At 46.1% G+C, this 27666-nt stretch overlaps 1 protein-coding gene across 1 annotated transcript in view; it reads right to left on the reverse strand.

Moving 5' to 3' along the window:
- The window catches only part of tbx15 (T-box transcription factor 15), a 150289-nt gene that overhangs the window by 85575 nt on the left and 37048 nt on the right, over window positions 1-27666 (reverse strand). The window contains exons 2-4 of the mRNA XM_072513742.1: window positions 24449-24674; window positions 15541-15642; window positions 1829-2000 (exon numbers count right to left, since the gene is read on the reverse strand). Of these exons, the coding sequence (XP_072369843.1) occupies window positions 1829-2000; window positions 15541-15642; window positions 24449-24674 (500 nt within the window). The remainder of the gene's footprint in view (window positions 1-1828; window positions 2001-15540; window positions 15643-24448; window positions 24675-27666) is intronic.

A 27666-nucleotide genomic window follows, 5' to 3' on the forward strand; every position in this document is an offset into this window, starting at 1 on the left:
TGCTCAAACACCTAAGACCTCTGTTTGTCAAGGAGTCCTATGCAAACCACAACAATGCTGATCTAGCAGTGCAACTTGTCCACTGCGCTTTGTGTTCTACAAATAAGATGTGACAACTAATCTTCCCTTCGATTTGTAACTTTTTTAAAAATGAACAAGAAGGGCTACAATTTAATTCATACTTCAAAGAATACCTTTCCCTTACAAAGTCGAACAGAGATATAGAACCACACATATCACAGACAAACTTGTTCATCTGTAGCTTGAAGAAATTGCTAAATAAAAGCAGTACGTGGGGATTGGGCAGTGTCCTTTGATTTCGCAAAGCTTGGGTTGGAAGGTTTCTAATACTGCGAGGAAATTAGATTTGACTGCCAATTCAGTTCCTTTTGGATATAAATCCACAGTATGCAAGTGCTCATATAGTCAGCACCACACCGCAGTACACACGAAGAGAAAGTATGGAGAATGGAACAAACACTGCTGCAGTGGTACAGAGTGTTCTTCAGAAGCTGGAGTTGAGGCACATTTTGAGAGCAGAAGATTTAGATCACATCTGGTCAGTGCTATTTTGGAAGGCATGACGCCATCACAGAGTGCAGAGCTGTTTAAGTTTACAATTATTCCTTGGCCGTAAGTTTTAATTTCAAAAAATAGTTTTATGCGAAAACAAATATGAAAGTGGGTCTGTTTCAGAAATGAATATATTCCGGACATTTTATCATTATTGACTTATGCTTCATGAAAACTATTCCGACAACTTGCATCACAAATATCAAACACCACTCCCGAGTAATTTGATGAAATTATTTCAATGCAATAATCAGAAATTACCAAAAGTTTCTTCTAACTAGACCCCCAAAAAGTAGGATTGGTTTTATACAGATTTATCAAGTTAGGAACAAATAGATCATGGTCAAAGTATGCAAATTAACAGGATATTTATATATATTGTGTGTCAGGTTTGCAGAGATTCAGGTTTGGTTCTGTTTATTAGTTTCTTTGTTAGTCTGATCTTTCGCAATCTGATTTGAAAACTTTGATTTCAAAACAAGTGAAAAAGGGCAATGACTGGAAAATAAATCAGTTAAATAATATTCTCTCTCCGCGGAATTGCTTGATGATAATATAATCAGAGAATGGCGACAGCGCAGAAGGGGACTATTTGGCCTCTAGTGTTCATCTGACTCACTACCAGAACAATTCAGCTACTCCCAATTCCCCATCTTTTCCCCATAACGCTGCAGTTTTTACTCTCTCCAGTTGCTTATCCAATTCCCTTTTGAAAGTGGCAACTGAATCTTCCTTAGCCACCCCCTCAGCTTCCTGATCCTAATTATTCACCGCGTAAAAAGAATCCTTCCGCCTGTGCTTTTGGTTCAATCACCTTAAACCTGTGGGGACTATTTCCAATATCTACTCCAACTAAAAGCCTCTATCAAATCTCCTCTCAACCTTCTCTTTTAAAGGAGAACAGCCCCAGCTTCTCCAATCTACCCACGGAATAAAAGTTGATCACTTCTGGTATCGTTTTCATGAATCTTTTCTACGCCCCCTTTGAAGCCTTCATATCCACCCCAAAGTGATGAGAACAAAAACATGTTGAGATACAACTGAATTTTAAATTTAGCACTGAATGATTACCAAAATAACCCACTAATGATTTTGATGTTGTGCTGTATGCCTGCTTCTTAATCCATTAATTAATACCACCGACAATTAATCTTAGGAAATTTGCTCAATAGCTGAATGTTACGCAGTTTTGTAACATTAATATGAAGAGATATTTCAGCGGCAGTCATTAAAATATAAATCTTTATCTACATACATGCCCTTGATCATCCAACTCATTGTTTGTAAGTTTGAGTTTATCAAAGCTGATGACTTGTCGCATCCATGTGTCCCCAGAAGCTAGAGAATCTGGATGGATGTAGACCCGAGGAGGCACCGGTGAATCGGCATTTCCAGCCACCATCCACTTGGAACTGTGATAAACATACCTGCAGTCAGAAAGGAAACAAATAACAAAATCAAGACACCCTCTGGGAATATAGAACAGCTCGCTCCCATTTACCCTTGTATCATTGGAATGGTAACTGAAACTAAAAGGAATAATAAGATCTCACCTATGACCGGTGTGTTGACTTGATTGCGAGCACAAGTTAAAAGCTAGATCTGAATGTAGACAAATTTTAATTTGTTGAACATTCAAACCAGGAGTTGTAAATTTATGCAATTTACATGTAGTTATACTGTTTTGTCACAGAAACTTCTGAAAGTTGATTTTTCATGATCATCTATGGCTATTTCAGTAGATACAGCAATACAATATATAATAAACATTCTCATTCTCATATTAGCAACATGCCCTATTACTTAAACAAGTTCTTTCTTTAACTCAGGTCCTTCTGCTCTCATACACTTCTCTTCAAATATGCATAATGATTTTAATTAACATAGAAAATAGGAGCAGGAGGAGGCCTTTTGGTCCTTCGAGGCTACTCCGTCATTCATTATCATCATGGCTGATCATCCAACTAGGTAACCTGTTCCTGCTCCCCCCCCCCCCCCCCCCCCCCCCCCCCCACATACCCTTTCATCCCCTTCACCCCAAAAGCTATATCTAATTCCTTCTTGAAAATATACAGGGCGTGATTTAATGGAAAAAGTGCTAAGTGTCATATCAGGTTCGGCTTCCTGGGTGTTTCCCGATGGCTGACACACTTAGTGCCAAAAATGAACCACCATGAGCTTCACACCAGTACTGGCAGTCCCACAGCTAATTCGCCAGACTCGTGCCCGGCAGCTTCCTGCTGAAGAGCTGCTTTTAAACGCTGCTGTAGAACTCACTCCCAGTCAGCACACAAGCATAGCACTACACAAACCTTCGGGTTCGGGGATGCCGACCTGGCCAGGCTTCTGGATGCTGTGGAGGTGAGACGGGACACACAGTTCCCCCGAGGGGGTCGGAAGACCAGCAGCAGGACTGCCTGGGGGACAGTGGCAGCAGCTGTCAGTTCGGGTAGTGTGACAAGGTTGTCCCTGGCACCCATCAGCATAACCCCTCCATGTCCAGGTGTAGTGCCCACACATGCCACCTGCCGTAGACCCCCCCCCCAATGCACCAAGCGTGAGGCTCACAATGTCCTCTCTCTACCCCCACGGGGAGAAGTTAGCCCTTAATAGGCGGGAAAGGGCCCAGATGGCCAATGGAGTTCCGGACATCAGAGTCCTCACCCCCGATGAGGAATAGGCCCTGGCAATTGCGGGGTTGGCCGAGGAGAGAGCAGTCACCGGCAGTGAGGTTGGCCTGCGCCACAGAGGTGAGAATCCACTGCCTATTAGCCCAGACGATCTGTCTCAAGTGAGTCATTCATATCAGACAAAATGAACCATTCCTCCCACTGACAAAATGTCCCTTCTCCTGCAGGATCTCCATCTGATAGGCAGGGTCATCCGGGGTCGCCACTCAACAGAACATCTCCGAGGACAGCTCCAAGGATACCACCATCGAGACGTCACAGCTGCCACCGCCACCCTCCACCAGTGCAGAGATACACACTTTGAAGGGTGATGTTAGTGGACAGGCTTCTGGGACACAATCTAGTGAGCACCACACAGATGCTGATGCACATCAGGTGGAGGAAGAAACATCCAAGGGAGTCAGCAGTTGGAGGTCTGCTGGATCCCAGGGCTCAGCTGAGTCCCAGCCAGATGCCGATCCTCTGAGCGACGTTATCCCAGAGCTGATGCAGATGCTAGGACAAGGCTACGACTTTCAGGAGGGGGTGTCAGCGACAGTCCAGTCAGTGCATAGCCGATTGGAGGAGACCCAAAGGCTATGGGTGTAGAAGATGGTGCTGGCAATGCATGGCACCGAAGCCAACACTGCTAGGATGGTGACCCCAGTGGAGAGCCTGCAGCACGAGATCAGCAGCATGAGTGGAGGTGTCCAAGGCGTGGCTCAGTTAGCGACGGCCATGGCCGATCGCCTCGGCGGCATGTCGCTGAGGGACGTGTCTCAGATGCAGGTGGACATTGCCAAGGCACTGCAAAGCGTGGCCCAGATGTAGGTAGACATTGCCAAGGCTCTCCGGAGCATGTCCCAGTCACTGAGGAGCATCACTAAGGGAGTCAACACCATGGTGCTTGTGGTGATGTGCATCAGGTAGTCTAGCTAGACACTAGAGGGAGCACCAGAAACATCACACGCACACACTCAACCAATAGATCAAGTAGATAGGACACGACCAATAGACATTCACGATACACAAGGAGGTGACGCGACCACAGGCGGGCATTACACCAACCCATATATAAAGGACACCACACACATGATCAGCCTCTTTCCAGCGGAGACAGTCAGTGAGTACAGACACAAGGTTGATTCAATATTACACCCACCACGTGGATTGCAGCAACTGGTTAGTCAGTCTGGGTAGCTATAGTAGGATTAGCAGTAGTGTCGAACCCAAGTAATAGAAATGTAAATAGTTTAATAAACGTGTTGAAGTTATCTCCACGTCTGAACCTTCCTTTGTCAAGTGCACCACAAGGAAGCCGCTTATGTTACATCTACAACATAACAAATCAGTGCTGATAACAGAGAGGCGCCAGGGCCAGCAGAGCCAGATGAAGGAGAGGCCTCTGGAGCTCACTTCAGCTGCCCCTCTGTCCCATGGAAATGCATAGGGTCCTACAGGTATTGTCCGGGAGGAGAGAGTACTGGAGGATGACCTGGTGCCTGCCACCTCACCTGAATCGCCTGCTCCTGACACCGGCGCATCTTATGGTTAGCAGACAGAGCACAGTGGCACGGCGATGCCAGTGACACCAGTAAGCCGGAACGGGGCCCTCCGGCTCCAGGCTCCCCAGGGAATGTCTGCCAAGAGCATTAGAGGCCACAGGGCGTGAGAAACAGCAGGCTTCCACCATTTCTCATAGATTGGATCATCACAGAATCCCTACAGTGCAGAAGAAGGCCTGCGATAGAGCACTCTACCTATGTCAACTCCCCCCTCCACTCTGTCCTATCCCAAAAAACCCATAACCAATACTGCACCACCCTGGACATTAAGGGGCAATTTATCATAGTCAATCCACCTAACCTGCAAATCTTTGAACTGTTGGAGGAAACTGGAGCACCCAAAGGAAACCCCCGCAGACACGGGCAGAACGCACAAACTCCACATAGTGACCCAAGGCCGGAATTGAATCCGAGTGCCTGGCACTGTGAGACAACACTGGTAACCTCTGTGCCACTGTGCCAGCTTTCTGATGTGCAACCTGGGGATAAACCTAGACTTAGTGGCAGAACACGGAAGATGAAAAAGATCGAGGATCACTGAGCGGGCACTAGGGAACACGGGGGTGGGGGTGGGAGGGTTGTAGGGGGCACACCAACTAGGGATGTGGTGGTTTTGAATGTTCACTATTAAAACATGCTGATACATGTGCAGCATGTCACGTTAATCTTCACAGCAGGCCAGCCAGCGCCCCCCCCATCCCCCGCTGCCTCCGCTCTCCCCCCCCACCCCGCCCCGCCGTATTCAGTGGTCCGAGAGCAAGAGCCCCCGATGCAGTCCCCAGGCAGAGGATGGGTGTGAGCGCGCTGTCAGACTTTGGCATAAACTGAGGAGCACCAGGGCTAACCTCACTGCGGGTATCATCACTCTCCTGCCTTGCATATTGACCTGCAGACAGTGTCGACACAGGGCTATCATCCTGGAGTGATGTTCCACGGGCCTGTGAGGACAGGCCAGCGTGGTCGGGGAGATGACTGTTTAGGAGGATCAGGGAGTAGGTGGGAGGGGAAGGAGGGAAATAGGTAAGAAGGAGGGTATTGGGAGTGGGGGTTGTCAATGGGGGGGAAGGAATGAATGGGGGGGGGGGGGAATTGGAAGAAGGAAGGGGGAGAGCTGACAGACAAAGCCCTGTCCCATGAGAAGTGGGTGAAATTGAGAGGCTTCCTAGCCCTCTGGGCATGCTGGACCCTAGCCACTGCCTGTCTTCCATTCACAGCTGCTCCCGTGGGTCCTCCCGGGCCTGTCCTCCAGCCCCTCCTATTCCAGCCCAGTCTCATCCTTCTCAGACGAGGATGCATATCCTTCCTCTTCCCCCTCCAGCACATTGGTCCGCTGCTGTGCCAGGTTGTGGAGGGCACAGCAGACCACCACAAAGTGGGAGATCCTCTGGGTGGGGTACTGCATTGCACCACCAGAGTGGTCCAGACATCGGAACTGCATTCTGAGCAGTCCAATGCACTGTTCAATGACAGCACGGGTGGCAACATGGGCCACGTTATATCGGGTCCCCATCTAGGTCTCTGGCCTTCGCACTAGCATCATCAGCCAGCACATGAGCGGCTACCTCTTATCCCCTAAGAGACAACTCGTCATCCTGGGCTGGTCCTTGAAGATGCCGGGGATCTCCGATTGTACCAGGATGTGGTTGTCATGCACGATCCCTGGGGATCAGGCGTTATCCAGAGGTGGTGGTCGCACACAACGTGAACATCCCGGGAGTGGAACCCCTTCCTGTTAATAAAGGGCACGCCCTGTTGCCCTGGCGACATGCATGCCATCTCTTACCCCCTGGACCTAGGGCATCCAGCGATGGCGGAGAATCCTGCTGCCCGGGCATCTTGATGGGCCTGGTCCAGCTCAAAGTTGATATAGTCAGCTGCCCGGGCATACAGGGCATCCGTGACCTCAGGATGCAATTGTGGGCTGTAGTTTGTGAAATGCCGCACAGGTCCCTGTTCGAGCCCTGGAAAGATCTGATGGCATAGAGGTTAAGTGCTGTGGTGACCTCCATGGCCACTGGAAGTGGGTATCCTCCTCCTCCACAGGGTGCCAGGTCCACAAGGTCAAAGCACAGGTGCCACACTGTCTCCTTGTTGAAACGGAGCCTCCTGCAGCACATGCTGTCTGTCATCTCCTTGAATGACCAAACCTGTACACCTTGGGCCTTCGCTGGCATTCCCCTCTGGGTCCCTCCTCTGCCTGATGGGTGGCCGGGTCTGCAGATGGGTTGCCGACTCTAGCCTGCGCCGACACTGCTGCCTTCTCCCGGTCCCTGGCCGCTGTGAGAGCTGCTGCTGCGAGGTCGAGAACACAATCCATTGTGCTATCTGTAAGGAATTGGAGAAGTAGAGAGACGGGCAACCAATTAGGGCTCTCACTGCGGGACCATCAAATGCCCCAAGCCTCCCCCACCCTTACGTGTCCCCCCTTCTCTCAGAGTGCCATGCTTGTGCTGGAGAACGCCACCCTGCACACTCACCCTCGAGACCCCAGGCCGAAGACTCCTACTCGGAACCTTAGGGAAACCTCTGATCCACACACGCACTGCCTGGTTGTGGGAATATCCCCATTGCTGAAGCCCAGCTCATGGGGGCTTGTTTGTTGGCTGCTGCCACTGTGGTGCTGATGCCCCCAGGGTTCAGGCAAAATCGTTCGGGCTGTTATTGCTAGGCAATAACACTCTGAGACATGGCACGAGAATGCACTTGAGAGCTGTGACGTGCTCACATAACTAACAATGGCAATTCCTTATTTACAATAACCTTCAGCTGTGCAGCAAAGGGAGTTAAAGTGACGTTCAGCATATAACCAAGAACAGGGCTCTGTCCTGGAAGTGTTTGGTAGGACAGACAGGCAGCAGCTGTAGTTGCCCCTGTTACGGGAATACATACTATTGGAGGATGACTTTAGGCCCCACAGACTCCAAGTCCCTCAGCCCCCCACCCCCCCCCCCCCCCAGCCCAGGGGCGACCCCTACCTATGATACCCAGCCTCCCGACCATGCCCACCTCCCCCTGCGGGGATGCCCATCCCCTGCCCAAGCACTGGGACAGCAGCTCCAGTGCATCTGAGCTGCATGTCGGAAATGGTTACTCACCTCTGCAGCTCCCCTCAGCAGCCATTGCAACAGCTCCCCTTTTTGTCAAAAGGAGTTCTAAATGACGCCCACGTGATCATTTGCTGGGGAGCGGGTTAGTTTTTGGGAGGCCTTTAGATTGGACTTGCGTCGCGCCAATGAGATGAAGATTGGCCTGATTTGGTGTCTCGTCACGTCTGGCCGGGATCCGGAACCTGCCACCGGGTGCGGGCTGATTAGATCGCGAACCAATTGACATCCAGCGCGGATCCTGATTTTGGCCTCTCCCGCTATTTAACCAGCTCCCCCGGATCTGCACCAGGCGCAACGCAGCCGTAAATTCGCACCCACAATGTTTTGGCCTCAATTGCTTTCTGTGGTAGCAAATTCCACAGGCTCACCACTCTCTGGGTACATCTACCCTCTCTAGTCCTGTTAGAATTTTATAGGTTTCTATGAGATCTCCCCTCTTTCTTCTAAACTCCAGCAAATATAATTATAATCTGAACTGACTCAATCTCTTCTCATACATCCCAAGAATCAGTCTGGTAAACCTTCACTACACTCTATGGCAAGAACATCCTTCCTCAGATAAGGAGATCAAAACTGTATTATTCCTTGTGTCTGAATAAAGCTCGTAGTCTTACAGTTGAAGTAGACGCTCTATTTGTATGAGTCTGTTCTCTCTCCAGCGCTTATACTATGTTACACCTGAGCTGCCTGTCTGTGTCCTGCTCACCAGCTGCCGTTCCTGTGAAGAGTGCCCCCCTGAATTCCTGTCTCTCTATTATATACATCTCTGGTGCTCCCTCGAGTGGTTACTTAGTTGCAGTGTATTTGCATTAACCCTTGTGTATATACAGTGATGCATATCACTACATAAACTGCACACAATATTGCAGGTGTTGTCTCTCCAGTTCTCAAATATGCTCGCTGTCAAGTCCAATATATCATTTGCATTTTTTACTGCCAGCTGGACCCACATACTTATCTTCAGTGACTGGTGTTCAAGGACACCCAGGTGTCGTTGCACATTCCCCTCTCTCAATCTATAGTCATTCTGATAATAATTTGCTACCAAAGTGGATAACCTCACATTTATCCACATTATGCTGCATGTGCCATGCATTTGCTCACTCGCTCAACTTGTCCAAATCACATTTCTTCATCCTCCTCACAGCTCATCCTCCCACACAGCTTTGTGTCAGCTGCAAATTTGGAGATATTCCATTTAGTTCCCTCATCTAAATCATTAATATATGTTGTGAATAGTTGGGGTCCCGACGCTTATCCCTGCAGTATCCTACTCGTCACTGCCTGCCTTTTGGAAAACGACACATATTGGGCGGAATTCGCCGACCACCCGCCGGGTCGGAGAATTGCCGTCGGACCGCACGAGTCACGCTACGCCGCCCCGATGCCGGCGTGATTCTCCACACTCGGGCCGGCATGGTCGGCGCGGCGCCGGTCGAGGTATGCACCGACTCTCCGACCTGGGCCGGGCGCGCCGATTCTCCGTCCCTCATGGGCCGTCAGCAAAATGCTGAGTCCCGCTGCCGCCGTTCTAACATCCTCTGAGCTGGCGGGACCTCGGCGATGAAGGATCCGGGGGTGGCCTGTGGGGGGGGGGGGGGGGTCCGACCCCGGGAGCGGGACTCCATAGTAGCCGCCTCTCTGTTCCCCGGCCTCCTTTCCTCCGCGCCGGCTCCTGTAGCCCTGCGCCATTTGGCGTTGGGGCCGGTGTGGGGAAGAAGGCCACTGCGCATGCGCTAGTTGGCGCCGGCCCAAATGCGCGCTCGCAGACCCCGCGGCGCCGGGTTCAGGCCGGGATCGGCAGCTGGAGCGGCGTGCTACCCCACTGTGGGCCGCAGAATGGGGTCCCGGAACGGGTGCCGACTCCGGAGTAAAACACTCCCGCTTTTACGCCAGTGTCGGTACTTAGCCGCCCGATGGGAGAATCCCGCCCACTATTCCTATTCTTAGTTTCCCGTCTGCCAACCAATCCATCTCAATACACCACCGTCCTTCCATACACTTTCATTTTATACGCTATAAAATCATTCTACATTTATTTTCCATTTATTTAAATATGCAGGAAGGCAGGCCGGCACTTTTCTAAGCTGTCAATCTCTATATAGAGCAAGCCAGTGCCTCTAAAAAGGTTTTACTTGCCATTGAAGGGATGTTTTTATTATTTATTTTGCCTTCCACTGGAAGGAGGTGTACAGGTACAACGTTGGGGAGATTTTGTTTCCCCAGGAAGGCTGTGGTTAAGGCTCCCTCATTGGAAATCTTGTATAGGAGGAACAGTAAAGAAAAGTGACATTCTTTGTTACCAAAAACCTCCTCACTATTAAGTTAGAGGAACAAGATGCAATGCTGGCAAAATGAGGGAATGTCATTTTTGAGATTGGCACACCAAGTGGAAAATGTGAAAAATGTTCAGTGACATCAGAAGAACTGCCACAGTAAGTGTAATCACCTTTACATATAAACACTATTCTTCACAAATAGAAATGTGGATTCAATCTGAATGCTCGTCGTTACATCCGTATGGAGATAGCATGCAAAGAATATTTACTCCTTTTTGCATTCCTTCATACAACACAAAGCATAAGTGCAGTAAACAAGGCAATATGTTTCACATAGCAATTCACTATTTGGCTTTCACAGAGTCACCATTGAGCAACTGTCTAGGGGATGTCAACAAGCAGTTTGGAATGCTGTTTGGGGTGATCTGGCTGGCAGTTGCTAACATCTTCCTAAATGTGTCAAGATGGAACTCAAGAAATGACCAGGACAGGCAAAGAACAAACCATGCTGACATAGAACATAGAACATAGAACAATACAGCGCAGTACAGGCCCTTCGGCCCACGATGTTGCACCGAAACAAAAGCCACCTAACCTACACTATGCCATTATCATCCATATGTTTATCCAAGAAACTTTTAAATGCCCTCAATGTTGGCGAGTTCACTACTGTAGCAGGTAGGGCATTCCACAGCCTCACTACTCTTTGCGTAAAGAACCTACCTCTGACCTCTGTCCTATATCTATTACCCCTCAGTTTAAAGTTATGTCCCCTCGTGCCAGCCATATCCATCCGCGGGAGAAGGCTCTCACTGTCCACCCTATCCAACCCCCTGATCATTTTGTATGCCTCTATTAAGTCTCCTCTTAACCTTCTTCTCTCCAACGAAAACAACCTCAAGTCCATCAGCCTTTCCTCATAAGATTTTCCCTCCATACCAGGCAACATCCTGGTAAATCTCCTCTGCACCCGCTCCAAAGCCTCCACGTCCTTCCTATAATGCGGTGACCAGAACTGTACGCAATACTCCAAATGCGGCCGTACCAGAGTTCTGTACAGCTGCAACATGACCTCCCGACTCCGGAACTCAATCCCTCTACCAATAAAGGCCAACACTCCATAGGCCTTCTTCACAACCCTATCAACCTGGGTGGCAACTTTCAGGGATCTATGTACATGGACACCTAGATCCCTCTGCTCATCCACACTTTCAAGAACTTTACCATTAGCCAAATATTCCGCATTCCTGTTATTCCTTCCAAAGTGAATCACCTCACACTTCTCTACATTAAACTCCATTTGCCACCTCTCAGCCCAGCTCTGCAGCTTATCTATATCCCTCTGTAACCTGCTACATCCTTCCACACTATCGACAACACCACCGACTTTAGTATCGTCTGCAAATTTACTCACCCACCCTTCTGCGCCTTCCTCTAGGTCATTGATAAAAATGACAAACAGCAACGGCCCCAGAACAGATCCTTGTGGTACTCCACTTGTGACTGTACTCCATTCTGAACATTTCCCATCAACCACCACCCTCTGTCTTCTTTCAGCTAGCCAATTTCTGATCCACATCTCTAAATCACCCTCAATCCCCAGCCTCCGTATTTTTTGCAATAGCCTACCGTGGGGAACCTTATCAAACGCTTTGCTGAAATCCATATACACCACATCAACTGCTCTACCCTCGTCTACCTGTTCAGTCACCTTCTCAAAGAACTCAATAAGGTTTGTGAGGCATGACCTACCCTTCACAAAGCCATGCTGACTATCCCTGATCATATTATTCCTATCTAGATGATTATAAATCTTGTCTCTTATAATCCCCTCCAAGACTTTACCCACTACAGACGTGAGGCTCACCAGTCTATAGTTGCCGGGGTTGTCTCTGCTCCCCTTTTTGAACAAAGGGACCACATTTGCTGTCCTCCAGTCCTCTGGCACTATTCCGGTAGCCAATGATGACATAAAAATCAAAGCCAAAGGTCCAGCAATCTCTTCCCTGGCCTCCCAGAGAATCCTAGGATAAATCCCATCAGGTCCCGGGGACTTATCTATTTTCAGCCTGTCCAGAATTGCCAACACCTCTTCCCTACGTACCTCAATGCCATCTATTCTATTAGCCTGGGGCTCAGCAGTCTCCTCCACAACATTATCTTTTTCCTGAGTGAATACTGACGAAAAATATTCATTTAGTATCTCGCCTATCTCTTCAGACTCCACACACAATTTCCCATCCCTGTCCTTGACTGGTCCTACTCTTTCCCTAGTCATTCGCTTATTCCTGACATACCTATAGAAAGCTTTTGGGTTTTCCTTGATCCTTCCTGCCAAATACTTCTCATGTCCCCTCCTTGCTCGTCTTAGCTCTCTCTTTAGATCCTTCCTCGCTACCTTGTAACTATCCATCGCCCCAACCGAAACTTCACACTTCATCTTCACATAGGCCTCCTTCTTCCTCTTAACAAGAGATTCCACTTCCTTGGTAAACCACGGTTCCCTCGCTCGACGCCTTCCTCCCTGTCTGACCGGTACATACTTATCAAGAACACGCAGTAGCTGATCCTTGAACAAGCCCCACTTATCCAGTGTGCCCAACACTTGCAGCCTACTTCTCCACCTTATCCCCCCCAAGTCACGTCTAATGGCATCATAATTGCCCTTCCCCCAGCTATAACTCTTGCCCTGCGGTGTATACTTATCCCTTTCCATCATTAACGTAAACGTCACCGAATTGTGGTCACTGTCCCCAAAGTGCTCTCCTACCTCCAAATCCAACACCTGGCCTGGTTCATTACCCAAAACCAAATCCAACGTGGCCTCGCCTCTTGTTGGCCTTTCAACATATTGTTTCAGGAAACCCTCCTGCACACACTGTACAAAAAACGACCCATCTATTGTACTCGAACTATATCTTTTCCAGTCATTATTTGGAAAGTTAAAGTCTCCCATAATAACTACCCTGTTACTTTCGCTCATATCCAAAATCATCTTCGCCATCCTTTCCTCTACATCCCTAGAACTATTAGGAGGCCTATAAAAAACTCCCAACAGGGTGACCTCTCCTTTCCTGTTTCTAACTTCAGCCCATACTACCTCGGAAGAAGAGTCCCCATCTAGCATCCTCTCCGCCACCGTAATACTGCTCTTGACTAGCAGTGCCACACCTCCCCCTCTTTTGCCTCCTTCTCTGAGCTTACTAAAACACCTAAACCCCGGAACCTGCAACATCCATTCCTGTCCCTGCTCTATCCATGTATCCGAAATGGCCACAACATCGAAGTCCCAGATACCAACCCATGCTGCCAGTTCCCCTACCTTGTTTCGTATACTCCTAGCAATGAAGTAGACACACTTCAAACCACCTACCTGAACACTGGCCCCCTCCTGCGACGTCAAATCTGTGCTCCTGACCTCTATACTCTCATTCTCCCTTACCCTAAAACTACAATCCAGGTTCCCATGCCCCTGCTGCATTAGTTTAAACCCCCCCCAAAGAGCACTAACAAATCTCCCCCCCAGGATATTTGTGCCCCTCAGGTCCAGATGTAGACCATCCTGTCTGTAGAGGTCCCACCTTCCCCAGAAAGAGCCCCAGTTATCCAGAAATCTGAATCCCTCCCGCCTGCACCATCCCTGTAGCCACGTGTTTAAATGCTCTCTCACCACCTTTCTCTCATCCTTTAACAGCATTTTTGAATTTTATCTTCTTGACCAAGTCACCCTTCTTAATACCTCTTTCATTGGCTCAGTGTTAAATCTTGAAAGGGTATATTCCTGTGAAACACCTTGTTCACTCATTATAAGGAGATGATTCTTTGAGCCATGGAAAGATTTGGCAAGAGTGAGTTTGGAGACAGGCCACCATGGCCTAATAAATATTCTCCATTTATCATCTTTTCACTTCCATATTCCGTGCAACAACAATTACTTGCATTTTTATAGTGCCTTTAATGTATAAAAATGTCCCAAGGTGTTTCACAGGAATATACCCTTTCAAGATTTAACACTGAGCCAATGAAAGAGGTATTAAGAAGGGTGACTTGGTCAAGAAGATAAAATTCAAAAATGCTGTTAAAGGATGAGAGAAAGGTGGTGAGGTTTATGAAAGGAATTATAGAGCTTATGGCCTCAACTGCTGAAGATAAACTCGCTTATGGCGAGGTGAAGAGAGTGGGGCATGCATTAAGACGCTAGTGTTTGAGGAACACTGAATTATAGAGCTGAAGGAGTTTACAGCGATTGGGAAGGGTGTGGTCCTGGAAAGACTTGAAGATAAAGATAGAATTTTAAATTTAATGATTGTTGCTTGAAATTCCTCTCATTCACTGGACAGTAATTTGGGTGGTAGCATGATTCTAGTTTTATCTGAGCTCATCTGCAGGATGGGGCTTCTAATTTTGGTCATGAGTCATGGTTGCAACAGGATTGTGATTCTCAAAACATCATCCATTCATTCTTACAAACCTTCAAGTAAGGTAGGCATCTGCATGTTGCATAACAAAATATTAATGGTTGAGGTATGGAGCTGGTGAAAACAGGTCTCCTCTGATCTACCAAACAGGAGTGATATTGCCCATAAATAAGACCACTGGATATTAACAACAGCAGATGTTGATGCTGAATATTTTTCCTTGTGAATTAATTCTCTCTATACAGTCATGCAGGAGTAAGAAAATAGCCAATGGTTGTTTCAATTCTTTCAGGTTTGTTGAACGACTTTTGTACTGCAATTGTCAATACGTCAGGAAAGTTTTCCTTCGCAAGCTGACAACCTCAGCAGAAAGACACAAATGCACAAGCGGTATAAAGACAACAAAACTTAAAGCAAATAGATGCTCACTACCAAAGAAAGCTATACTCCAACATTAACGGAAACACTACGTGAGCAGCACGGCGGCACAGTGGTTAACACTGCTGCCTCATGGCGCTGAGGTCCCAGGTTCAATCCCGGCCCTGGGTCACTGTATGGAGTGTGCACATTCTCCCCATGTTTGCGTGGGTTTCGCCCCCACAACCCAAAGATGTGTAGGGTGGGTGGATTGCCTACACTAAATTGCCCCTTAATTGTAAAAAATGAATTGGGTACTCTAATTTTATTCAAGAAAACTGAAACACCACAGGCCTTGCTCTAAGCATTACACCAAAGTAGTTAAGGCAGACAGGTAGCTATTTTATATGGACCAGTTGCAAGTTGAAGCAGTGCCTTGTCTACTACTGTAAAATTTAGAATGGGAACTCTGTTGACTACTTTTCAGATTGAAATGTGGTCTATGCTTGCTTACCGCGCTGAGCTCTTTCTATACAGTTAAACAGAAGTGGCTCAACTACTGTGGAACTTACCGGTATCTCTTATTGTCCACAGGGATGATATCCATTGCTATGTAATATTGCTGATGAGGATCCAGCCCTGTGATCTTCACTCTAATTGCTGGGAACATTCGCCTGTGAATAAAATGAACCACGTTTTATAATTGTAATGAGTTCGTTGATAAGTTTTATGTTTCCCTCTTCCTCACCAGCCATTACCATTCCCTGACTGAGAGCACAAACAGATTGTTAATTAGCAGAGCGGCAAGTGCTGAAGAGCAATCTGGGACTTGACTTCTTCTCCAGTTTCCCTCGTCTTTAAGCCTGCACATTCTGGACAGAGGAAATCTCAATTTGTTTTGGTATAAATAATGTTTCTCTCTTCCCCCACGCAAACCTTCAAAATGCCCAATCTACACGCTAACTCTTCACGCATAGTTGGCTCTTTGGCAGTAGAGAAACATCTTTCAGTTTCCTTCATCGTATCCTTAGATCTTTAAACATGGGAATATTTTAAATGTTAGCTCATCCCCTAGTTAATCATTTATGGAGTTTGGCTACTATACATAGCCTGAGGTGGAACATTCAGTAAAAATCAAAATTACATGCCATCACCACACAATTTCAAAGTTGTTCATCATGTTCACTGAGATTTCTTTTGGAGCAGAATTACTCAGTTAATGTAGAGAATGGTAGATCAGTCTTGCACCTGTGATTCCTTATTTATTCCTAATTTCAGTTAGCAGTCTGGACAGGGCAGTAAAACCAGGGGCCAAGCCAACTCAAAGTTCCCTGATATTTGTCTCAGCAGCTGGTTGAAGAGCTCTATAAACAGTGAACAAACGTTCCTGTCGTGGAATAGTACATCATGTTGGTGAAGATGACATTCTACAGAGAAAAGCTGAAGTGTCGACTGAGAGACGGAGCTCGGTTTATGAAAATGAAAGTTTCAGAATAAAAAACAACTGAAGATTTTTAATCAATGGTCACCGGCTGTTATTCAAACTTTTGAACCCCGTAGCAGTTTGAGTTCTACGAATGAATTCCTGATCAGTTCCATACCAATAGCGTAACATAACTTGAAGCTTTATGACACTCAATCAAAATAGGGGGCTGTCAGCTTCGCTAATTATTCCAAAGGAAAAGTGCACTTCAACGAGTAAACTTGGCTTTGTCTGAACATTTTGTTTTGATTTGTCCCATGTTGACACCAGGGACATTAGAAAACTGAACCTAGGCCCAGTGTTTTGGCATGTATCCCTGTCATTACCCCATTTGACCTTTATAAATTATAGTATAATCGACAACATAACACAGTTTATCCTGGATGAAGAAAGCTGTATGAGACAAAGATCCTGAGAGGGCAAAGGAATAGGGCACAAATCAGAGATAAAATAGCAGCTCAAGTGAAGAGCGAATTTTAATTTACTCCAGAACATGAAATAGGAAAATCCAACTTATTTGGAATGTCCTTGTATTTGGTAATAGACAATTTCTGCACCTTTGAAAAGTATACAAAAGGAAACTTGTTTCCACACAATTGAAAGTTGGTGAGTCCAAGAAGGGTTAACCCTGTTTCAACCTGATTTGCAAGCTGCTCATTCTTGTACAGATTCAAATTCGCTTTCAAAGGGTTTTTGAGTACCAGTCATTTTACATATGGCCTGTTGAGCAGAGAATAAGTGGTGACATGTATGCATAATTCAAGAGAGTTGTGTGCTCAGAATTCATTGCAATGAAATTTAATGCCACTTTGCATTTTCGCCTTTTCCCTCACTCAAAAAAATCTCAACAAGGGAATAACTGAAAGTGAAATTGTACGGCAGAAACAGTTTAGAGAAGGGAATTAAAGGCCTATTTTTATTAACTTTGACTGCCTGAGGGATTTCCTTCCTCTTTCAGCTTTTCAATGTCATACACTTATATTTAGTTCTGAATGAAATCAGTGCTGGTTAAGGTTCTGAAAATGATTCATTGAAATCGTCAGCAGTATCTGTGTGGTTATTTCCCAATCTTTTTCCATTATATTTTCAATGCCTCATTTGAAAACATTTTCCGAGTCATGCCCAGTTCAATCTGTTTACTTGCAAGATTAAGTTGTTTCATCAGGGTCACTGAGGGTTTTTTCTTTGGAGCAGCACTGCTAGCTCTTAGATCAGTCAGTGATTCCCTATTTCATAATTGCAGTTAGTACAAAGAACAAAGAACAAAGAAATGTACAGCACAGGAACAGGCCCTTCGGCCCTCCAAGCCCGTGCCGACCATACTGCCCGACTAAACTACAATCTTCTACACTTCCTGGGTCCGTATCCTTCTATTCCCATCCTATTCATATATTTGTCAAGATGCCCCTTAAATGTCCCTATCGTCCCTGCCTCCACTACCTCCTCCGGTAGTGAGTTCCAGGCACCCACTACCCTCTGCGTAAAAAACTTGCCTCGTACATCTACTCTAAACTTTGCCCCTCTCACCTTAAACCTATGCCCCCTAGTAATTGACCCCTCTACCCTGGGGAAAAGCCTCTGACTATCCACTCTGTCTATGCCCCTCATAATTTTGTATACCTCTATCAGGTCGCCCCTCAACCTCCTTCGTTCCAGTGAGAACAAACCGAGTTTATTCAATCGCTCCTCATAGCTTATGCCCTCCATACCAGGCAACATTCTGGTAAATCTCTTCTGCACCCTCTCTAAAGCCTCCACATCCTTCTGGTAGTGTGGCGACCAGAATTGAACACTATACTCCAAGTGTGGCCTAACTAAGGTTCTATACAGCTGCAACATGACTTGCCAATTCTTATACTCAATGCCCCGGCCAATGAAGGCAAGCATGCCGTATGCCTTCTTGACTACCTTCTCCACCTGTGTAGCCCCTTTCAGTGATCTGTGGACCTGTACTCCTAGATCTCTTTGACTTTCAATACTCTTGAGGGTTCTACCATTCACTGTATATTCCCTACCTGCATTAGCCCTTCCAAAATGCATTACCTCACATTTGTCCAGGTTAAACTCCATCTGCCATCTCTCCGCCCAAGTCTCCAGACAATCTAAATCCTGCTGTATCCTCAGACAGTCCTCATCGCTATCCGCAATTCCACCAACCTTTGTGTCGTCTGCAAACTTACTAATCAGACCAGTTACATTTTCCTCCAAATCATTTATATATACTACAAAGAGCAAAGGTCCCAGCACTGATCCCTGTGGAACACCACTGGTCACAGCCCTCCAATTAGAAAAGCATCCCTCCATTGCTACCCTCTGCCTTCTATGGCCTAGCCAGTTCTGTATCCACCTTGCCAGTTCACCCCTGATCCCGTGTGACTTCACCTTTTGTACTAGTCTACCATGAGGGACCTTGTCAAAGGCCTTACTGAAGTCCATATAGACAACATCTACTGCCCTACCTGCATCAATCATCTTAGTGACCTCCTCGAAAAACTCGATCAAGTTAGTGAGACACGACCTCCCCTTCACAAAACCGTGCTGCCTCTCACTAATACGTCCATTTGCTTCCAAATGGGAGTAGATCCTGTCTCGAAGAATTCTCTCCAGTAATTTCCCTACCACTGAAGTAAGGCTCACCGGCCTGTAGTTCCCGGGATTATCCCTGCCACCCTTCTTAAACAGAGGAACAACATTGGCTATTCTCCAGTCCTCCGGGACATCCCCTGAAGACAGCGAGGATCCAAAGATTTCTGTCAAGGCCTCAGCAATTTCCTCTCCAGCCTCCTTCAGTATTCTGGGGTAGATCCCATCCGGCCCTGGGGACTTATCTACCTTAATATTTTTTAAGACACCCAACACCTCGTCTTTTTGGATCACAATGTGACCCAGGCTATCTACACCCCCTTCTCCAGACTCAACATCTACCAATTCCTTCTCTTTGGTGAATACTGATGCAAAGTATTCATTTAGTACCTCGCCCATTTCCTCTGGCTCCACACATAGATTCCCTTGCCTATCCTTCAGTGGGCCAACCCTTTCCCTGGCTACCCTCTTGCTTTTTATGTAAGTGTAAAAAGCCTTGGGATTTTCCTTAACCCTATTTGCCAATGACTTTTCATGACCCCTTCTAGCCCTCCTGACTCCCTGCTTAAGTTCCTTCCTACTTTCCTTATATGCCACACAGGCTTCGTCTGTTCCCAGCCTTTTAGCCCTGACAAATGCCTCCTTTTTCTTTTTGACGAGGCCTACAATATCATTCGTCATCCAAGGTTCCCGAAAATTGCCGTATTTGTCTTTCTTCCTCACAGGAACATGCCTGTCCTGTATTCCTATCAACTGACACTTGAAAGCCTCCCACATGTCAGATGTTGATTTGCCCTCAAACATCCGCCCCCAATCTAAGCTCTTCAGTTCCCGCCTAATATTGTTATAATTAGCCTTCCCCCAATTTAGCACATTCATCCTCGGACCACTCTTATCCTTGTCCACCAGTACTTTAAAACTTACTGAATTGTGGTCACTGTTACCGAAATGCTCCCCTACTGAAACATCTACCACCTGGCCGGGCTCATTCCCCAATACCAGGTCCAGTACCGCCTCTTCCCGAGTTGGACTGTTTACATATTGTTTTAAGAAGCCCTCCTGGATGCTCCTTACAAACTCTGCCCCGTCTAAGCCCCTGGCACTAAGTGAGTCCCAGTCAATATTGGGGAAGTTGAAGTCTCCCATCACCACAACCCTGTTGTTTTTACTCTTTTCCAAAATCTGTCTACCTATCTGCTCCTCTATCTCCCGCTGGCTGTTGGGAGGCCTGTAGTATACCCCCAACATTGTGACTGCACCCTTCTTATTCCTGATCTCTACCCATATAGCCTCACTGCCCTCTGAGGTGTCCTCTCGCTGTATAGCTGTGATACTCTCCTGAACAAGTAGCGCAACTCCGCCTCCCCTTTTACATCCCCCTCTATCCCGCCTGAAACATCTAAATCCTGGAACGTTTAGCTGCCAATCCTGCCCTTCCCTCAACCAGGTCTCTGTAATGGCAACAACATCATAGTTCCAAGTACTAATCCAAGCTCTAAGTTCATCTGCCTTACCCGTAATGCTCCTTGCATTAAAACATATGCACTTCAGGCCACCAGACCCGCTGTGTTCAGCAACTTCTCCCCGTCTGCTCTGCCTCAGAGCCACACTGTCCATATTCCCTAGTTCTCCCTCAACGCTCTCACCTTCTGACCTATTGCTCCCGTGCCCACCCCCCTGCCATACTAGTTTAAACCCTCCCGTGTGACACTAGCAAATCTCGCGGCCAGGATATTTATGCCTCTCCGGTTTAGATGCAACCCGTCCATCTTATACAGGTCACACCTGCCCCGGAAGAGCTCCCAGTGGTCCAGATAACCGAAACCCTCCCTCCTACACCAGCTGTTTAGCCACGTGTTTGTCTGCTCTATCTTCCTATTTCTAGCCTCACTGGCACGTGGCACAGGGAGTAATCCCGAGATTACAACCCTCGAGGTCCTGTCTTTTAACTTTCTGCCTAGCTCCCTGAACTCCTGCTGCAGGACCTCATGCCTCTTCCTGCCTATGTCGTTAGTACCAATATGTACAACGACCTCTACCTGTTTGCCCTCCCCCTTCAGGATTCCCTCTACCCGTTCGGAGACATCCTGGACCCTGGCACCAGGGAGGCAACATACCATCCTGGAGTCTCTTTCACGTCCACAGAAGCGCCTATCTGTTCCCCTGACTATAGAGTCCCCTATAACTATTACTCTTCTGCGCTTTGACCCTCCCTTCTGAACATCAGAGCCAGCCGTGGTGCCACTGCTCTGGCTGCTGCTGTTTTCCCCTGATAGGCTATCCCCCCCGACAGTATCCAAAGGGGTATATCTGTTCGAGAGGGGGACAACCACAGGGGATTCCTGCACTGACTGCCTGCCCTTTCTGGTGGTCACCCATTTCTCTGCCTGCACCTTGGGTGTGACCACACTTACATAACTGCGATCTATGACGCTTTCCGCCACCTGCATGCTCCTAAGTGCATCCAATTGCTGCTCCAACCGAACCATGCGGTCTGTGAGGAGCTGCAGTTGGGTGCACTTTCTGCAGATGAAGCCATCCAGGACGCTGGAAGCCTCCCGGACCTGCCACATCTCACAGTCAGAGCACAGCACCCCTCTAACTGACATTGCGTCAATTAATTAAAATTAAAATTTGTCTTTTTTTTTATAAATACTTTTTTTTTTTTTAAATTACAAAGTTACTGTCAGCTATCTGTTTCCTAGCACTAGATTTCTAATAGAAATGCGATAGCTAACTATAATATCCTCCGATCTCTGGCTTAGATATCCTCTAAATTATAATTAAGTTATTATGTTTAATTAGTTCTTTTTAGTACCCATTAGTAGTCTGGACAGGGCAGTAAAATGAGGGGCCAAGTCAATTCAAAGTTTCCTGATACTTTTCCTAGCAGCTGGATGAAGAACTCCATAAACAGTGAACAAAAGTTTCTGTCCTGCAATAGTGCATCATATTGGTGAGGATCCCACAACCCAAAGATGTGCAGGGTAGGTGGATTGGCCATGCTAAATTGCCCCTTAAGTGAAAAAAAAGAATTGGGTACTTTAAAAGAAAATTTAAATGATGGTGAGGATGACAGTCTATGGAGGAGAAGTAATGAAAGAGCAAGTTTCAGAATAAAAAGTAAAGCAATGATGTTTAATCAGTGGAAATGGTGAATGGGTTCAAATAGACAACAGATTTATATCAGAATTCAGATGCATGTGCTACAGTGCACACTTGCTGAAGAAGCAGAGTATCTTGTTTGGACTGGGTCCTAATCTTATAAGCTTTGTGAGGAAAATACTGAAAAGACCATCTTGGGAAATCCTTGGGAGATTCTTAAAATTAACCCATTGGAAATACACACTGGCTCTGGATTTCCACCAGCCGCTGGCTGGTATCACTCTGGCAGAACCCACCAGAAAATGGAAGGGACCCAGTTGAGTTTTGGTCCCCATCAGTTCTATACTTTTCCAGCCAGCCTTGTAAGGCATAGAAGCTCCACCCACCCGTTACTAGGGCACTGATGTCAGGGAGTAGTCCCTAGATGTTTTGTTGTGGTGGGGATTTACCTACCTTTGGGAGTTCCCAGAGCCACAGCTTAGTAGGAGTCTAGTACCACACACCTTTATATCGAGGGAGGCAAGGAATACTTGGTATGAATGCACGTAGCATCAACAGTGGGAGGTTGTAAATTTTGGAAAGGGAAACAGCCTAAACTCCTGAGTTACTATTTACTGCGTCAAAAGTTTGCACGAGGGACTGAAGGGGAGATAAATAGTGACCAGGAGGAGAAAAACTTGGCCTGTTATCCAATGGAAGGCAGGAGAGGGAATATTCCAGTGGATGGGGCACCAAACCCTCACCCGTTGTATCATAGAATTTACAGTGCAGAAGGAGGCCATTCAGCCCATCGAGTCTGCACCAGCCCTTGGAAAGAGCACTCTAGTCAAGCCCATGCCTCCACCCTATCCCCGTAACCCCACTTAACCTTTTTGGACACTAAGGGCAATTTAGTGTGGCCAATCCACCTAACTCGCACATCTTTGGACTGTGGGAGGAAACCGGAGCACCCGGAGGAAACCCACGCAGACACGGGGAGAACGTGCAGACTCCGCACAGACAGTGACCCAAGTCAGAAATCAAACCTGGGACCCTGGATCTGTGAAGCAACTGTGCTAACCACTGTGCTACCGTGCTGCCCTGGTCAGTGGGTGACATGGACACCCACTGACCCAATGCAAATGAAGTTGGCTGCTGCAAACCCTGCAAACTGTGGTACTGTCAGTGTTGGTGGGCACAGGGAGGCGCTATCCCTGCATAACAGTCAAGGTTACAGACTGTGCATTTTAAAATCACAGCCTTCAAAAGGCTTAAGCCAAAAAAACAATCCACAAAGCTCAGATCAACATTTCTTTCAATAAATCATCCCCAAAAATGTAAATATTGAGGGAAAAGGTTAAGTAAATTATTTCAACTTTTTAATTCATGGGAACTGTGATTTGAATAGTTTCTTTTTCAATCCCTGTATTCAAAACCAGCTGTTGGCAGCTTCAAGTTTCATGAATCCAAGTTTTGTTAATTCTTGGCTAGGCTGCAAAATCTTCCATGTAGCCTGGGGTGGGAGAACCAAGGGTGTTTCTTGAAAAATAAATAATTTACTATAACTTTAAAAATATAATAAGAGTAACACAAGGGCAACAGTTTTAGCGGTTTGTGTTTGGTTATTTTTCTGATCGATTTTCTCTTCTTCCCCTCTGTTCTGATGACAAAAGTTTCCTTGCTGGGACTCAGCCCAACAGGCACTTGGATCCTCCTGCAACCCTGCCCAATGGACATCATTTACAGTGTTCGATTGTGGAGGAGAGTGCAAACCAGCCTATTTCCATCCTCGCTTTCTGTTTCCAGACAAATGAAATTACATCGGGGTTGACTTGACTGGATGGTTGGGAACACATCACTCTCTAACATGAGGTGCAGCAGCTATTGTTACCAACAGCAACCCACATTTATGTAGCCCCTTTACCAACATTCCAACTCTTTTGCAGGAAATTGGAATTCAGCAAGCAGAAATATTGGACAGTGGAGCAGAAGAAGAGGGGGTGGGGGGGGGGGGGGGGGGGGGGCAGAAAAAACAGCCCAGAGTCAGAAGAGAAAACCTGTGAGTTGGAAGACAAGGCTGTAGAAGCTTGACAGAGAACGATGAAGAAAGGACTCATTTGTACAAATTATTTTAGCACCAATGCTCTGTGGGTTGGGGAGCCACTGGGATAGCAAACCTTGAGTGACAATTCTGGAAAAACTGAAGGAACTTGATAGTTTGGCATGAATATCACTGGGGAAAAATAAATAAAGCTTGAAATAGCGTTTCTGACTGAGTTCTACCAAAATAGCACAGATTTAAATGATCAAAAGGAAACCTGCTCTGATACCTTCCAGCTTTGGTAATAATCATTTCGGTGCCAATATCATGAAATCTTTTCCACAGATCGACGCATTGCAATTCCATCTGAATCTCATCCATGGAGGAGGTTGGGAGAGATGTGGTGGAGTTGGGAGTGAGTTCTGTGGGAGAGCTGTATGAACAGGCTGTGTGCTGGGTAGGGCTCTCACCCTCTGCTCCCGGGCTCTGCTCCTGATCTGAGCTCAGCTGGGACTCTGCAAACGCAACATAAGAAATGTCATTAGATAATGGGGACAAAAGAATATAGGAAGACAAAAATTGGATATTAGACAAAAGTCAATCAGCACCATGTGCATTGTTTCATTATCATCCACGCTGGCAAAAAAGAAATGTTAATGGAGGATATTGGAGTTTTGGCACAAACCAGTATCTCTCCTCAGAGAATATAAACTCCTTGGCACCATTCTCTCCTTTATTATTTTGAATGCTTAAAAGGCTACTTTAACACAATTAAACAACTGAAAATGTGTTTCCTTATTGAAAGACAGGAAAAGCTCTGTCTGGACTTTGAATCCCACCTCCCATTGTCACTATCTTGCCACAACCACACAAAGGTAAATGAGTAGTGGAATTGAGGCAAAAAGACACTGTGTGGGATTCTCCGATTCCCCAGCCGTGTGTTTCTTGCCAGCGTGCCATTCGCTGTGCCTTTCATTTTTATTCTGTAAATTAAGGAGATCTACATTTTGTAACACACTGTAATTATTTGTATAAATAAATGTTTATAATTGTGCAATCCTTTTATTATTTTATACTTTATTTTTATGTTAATGATCATCCATAACTATGTTGGGAATTAGAATTTCTTTAATTCTTTTTTATAAATGTAAAGTACCCAATTCATTTTTTTTTTTCAATTAAGGGGCCATTTAGTGCAGCCAATCCACCTACACTGCACAACTTTGGGTTGTGGGAGTGAGACCCATGCAGACACAGGGAGAATGTGCAAACTCCACACGGACAGTGACCCGTGGTCCTTGGCGCCGTGAGACAGCAGTGCGAACCACTGCACCACCTTGCCGTCCCTGCTATGAATTATGATTACTTGTTTTATTTGTATCATCATCACAATTTGGCACCTGCTGGCGTGATGAAATTTCATTAAACCAAAAATTTACCTAGCCAGTGGTTCTTGATAATTATTGCCTCTATTTAAGAGTTATGTACTTTTACTTCACCATCAATGGGAAAACACTCAGCAATCTTTTCTCCACAGTCTAGAACCCAGCCCCATTGTCTTGTTACATCGCCCTCCTGCTTGATATGTTTCTTTGAATGCATCTTCAACCACCTCCCATAATTCCACTCCTACTCTTGCTCTTTCCCCGCTCCCAAATGTAAAGTGCTTTAACATGTTTAGCAAAGTTAAACTTGTCAATAAATGTGAGCTCTACTATAAAGCTTTATTTGTCAGTTGAGGCATTTATTATTGACATGTGTATTTATTTATTCACCTATTTGTTCACCATCCACATTTTGTTCTCTCTTAGCACATACGACTGCGCATTAGACAAATAACAAGTTTGACTTGAGCCTTGCCACACCATATTGATAGGTTGGAGATTTACACTGCTATTAATAACATCTTTGTGTCACATTAAAACAATTAACCCAGTGAATCACGATGCTTGGGTTTCCTCCCACAGTCCAAAGATATGCGGGTTAGGTGGATTGGCTATGCCTAATTATCCCTTAGAGTCCAAAGGTCGGGTGGAATTACAAGGATAGGGCGAGATATTGGGCCCAAGTAGGGTGCTCTTTCAGAGGATCGGTGCAGACCCGATGGGCCAAATGGCCTCCTTCTGCACTGTAGGGATTCTATGAATATATTTTCTGTATTAATTGTCAGACAGAATGTTGCTGTTCAGCGTAATCTAGTCTATCCTTCTCAGAGCCTTGTGAAGTTTTGTAGAGTGCTGTTCATTTTTAATTAGTAGTATCGCCAAATTATTACGGAGTTGTTGAACAGATCTGCAGAGAAGTGAATTGGTGACGTAAGAATTTTATAATTGCAACTTCAGTCTATTTACACAAGAGAATTGTGCAGGTCCATTACCAGTTCTCTTTAATGTAAACCCTTCTTAAGATAGTTCCAGTGTAAGATATTAAAAGCTGTCTCATGTGTATGCCAGTTCTATATAAATCACAAAACAATTAACAAATTAACCGCAGCATAAATCCATTTGCCCAATTTGTATGTTGTGCTTAATATGAATCAATTGTCCCCACTGCCTCTGTGAACATTAACAGTTCTGTTTTGCTCATGGTTGAGATTGCAATACCTCTGCTGAGTACATAAATTGATTTAAGCTTAATTTAAATGTTAATCGCAAGATAAATGCAAATTTAATGATCAAACACCAAATTCAAGTTGTTAATTAACCATCTGTTTACACGACAGCTATTACAGGTATTGTATCATAAACATTTAGCACATTTTTGAACAGGTACATGCAATGTAATTAATAATCAGGGAATTGGCAGAAGAAGCAATAGCAACATGAGGAGGAACATTTTAATGCAGTGAGTGGTTAGAATCTGGAGTGCCTGCGAGTGTAGTGGAGGTAGGTTCAATAGAGGTCTTGAAAAGGGAATTGACCACTTATCTGAAGAGAAAACATTTGCAGGGCTAGAGGGAAAGGTGGGGGTGGGGGGGGGGGGGAATCTAGTGGAGTTGTTCTTGCAGAAAGCTGGCATGGACATGATGGGCTGAATGGTTTCTTTCTGTGCTCTAACCATACTATGATTCTATTCTATGATTACTTAGTATTTAACAGCAGAATTCTTTAATAACAGAGGTGATGAAAATATACAGGTATGAGGGGCAAGATCTATCGGCCGCGTTACACCCTAAAGGCAATGCAGAGCAACGTGGCCGGTAGATGCCAGGCGATCCCTCTTCCGGGATCTACCCATTTCGCCATGCCTCGCGAGATCTAACATCATCTCGCTAGATGTCGTAATATGAATCCTGTCCATTATGAGGGGGTGGATTTCACTTTTTAGCAAATCTGCAGCCACTCGCACACTAATATGCATTCCCATGATTTACCCAAGGCATTGGAATCTAACCCCATTGCCTTGGAGTCCTTGGGTGAGTTCTGATCAGTGCTGGTCTCTGGGGACCAGATGGAAAGGCACCTGTGGGTCTCCCAGGGGATCGGAAGCCCCCAGGTGCTTGCCCTC

This window comes from Scyliorhinus torazame, chromosome 8, assembly GCF_047496885.1.
Source record: "Scyliorhinus torazame isolate Kashiwa2021f chromosome 8, sScyTor2.1, whole genome shotgun sequence".
NCBI classification, from domain to species: Eukaryota; Metazoa; Chordata; class Chondrichthyes; order Carcharhiniformes; family Scyliorhinidae; genus Scyliorhinus; species Scyliorhinus torazame.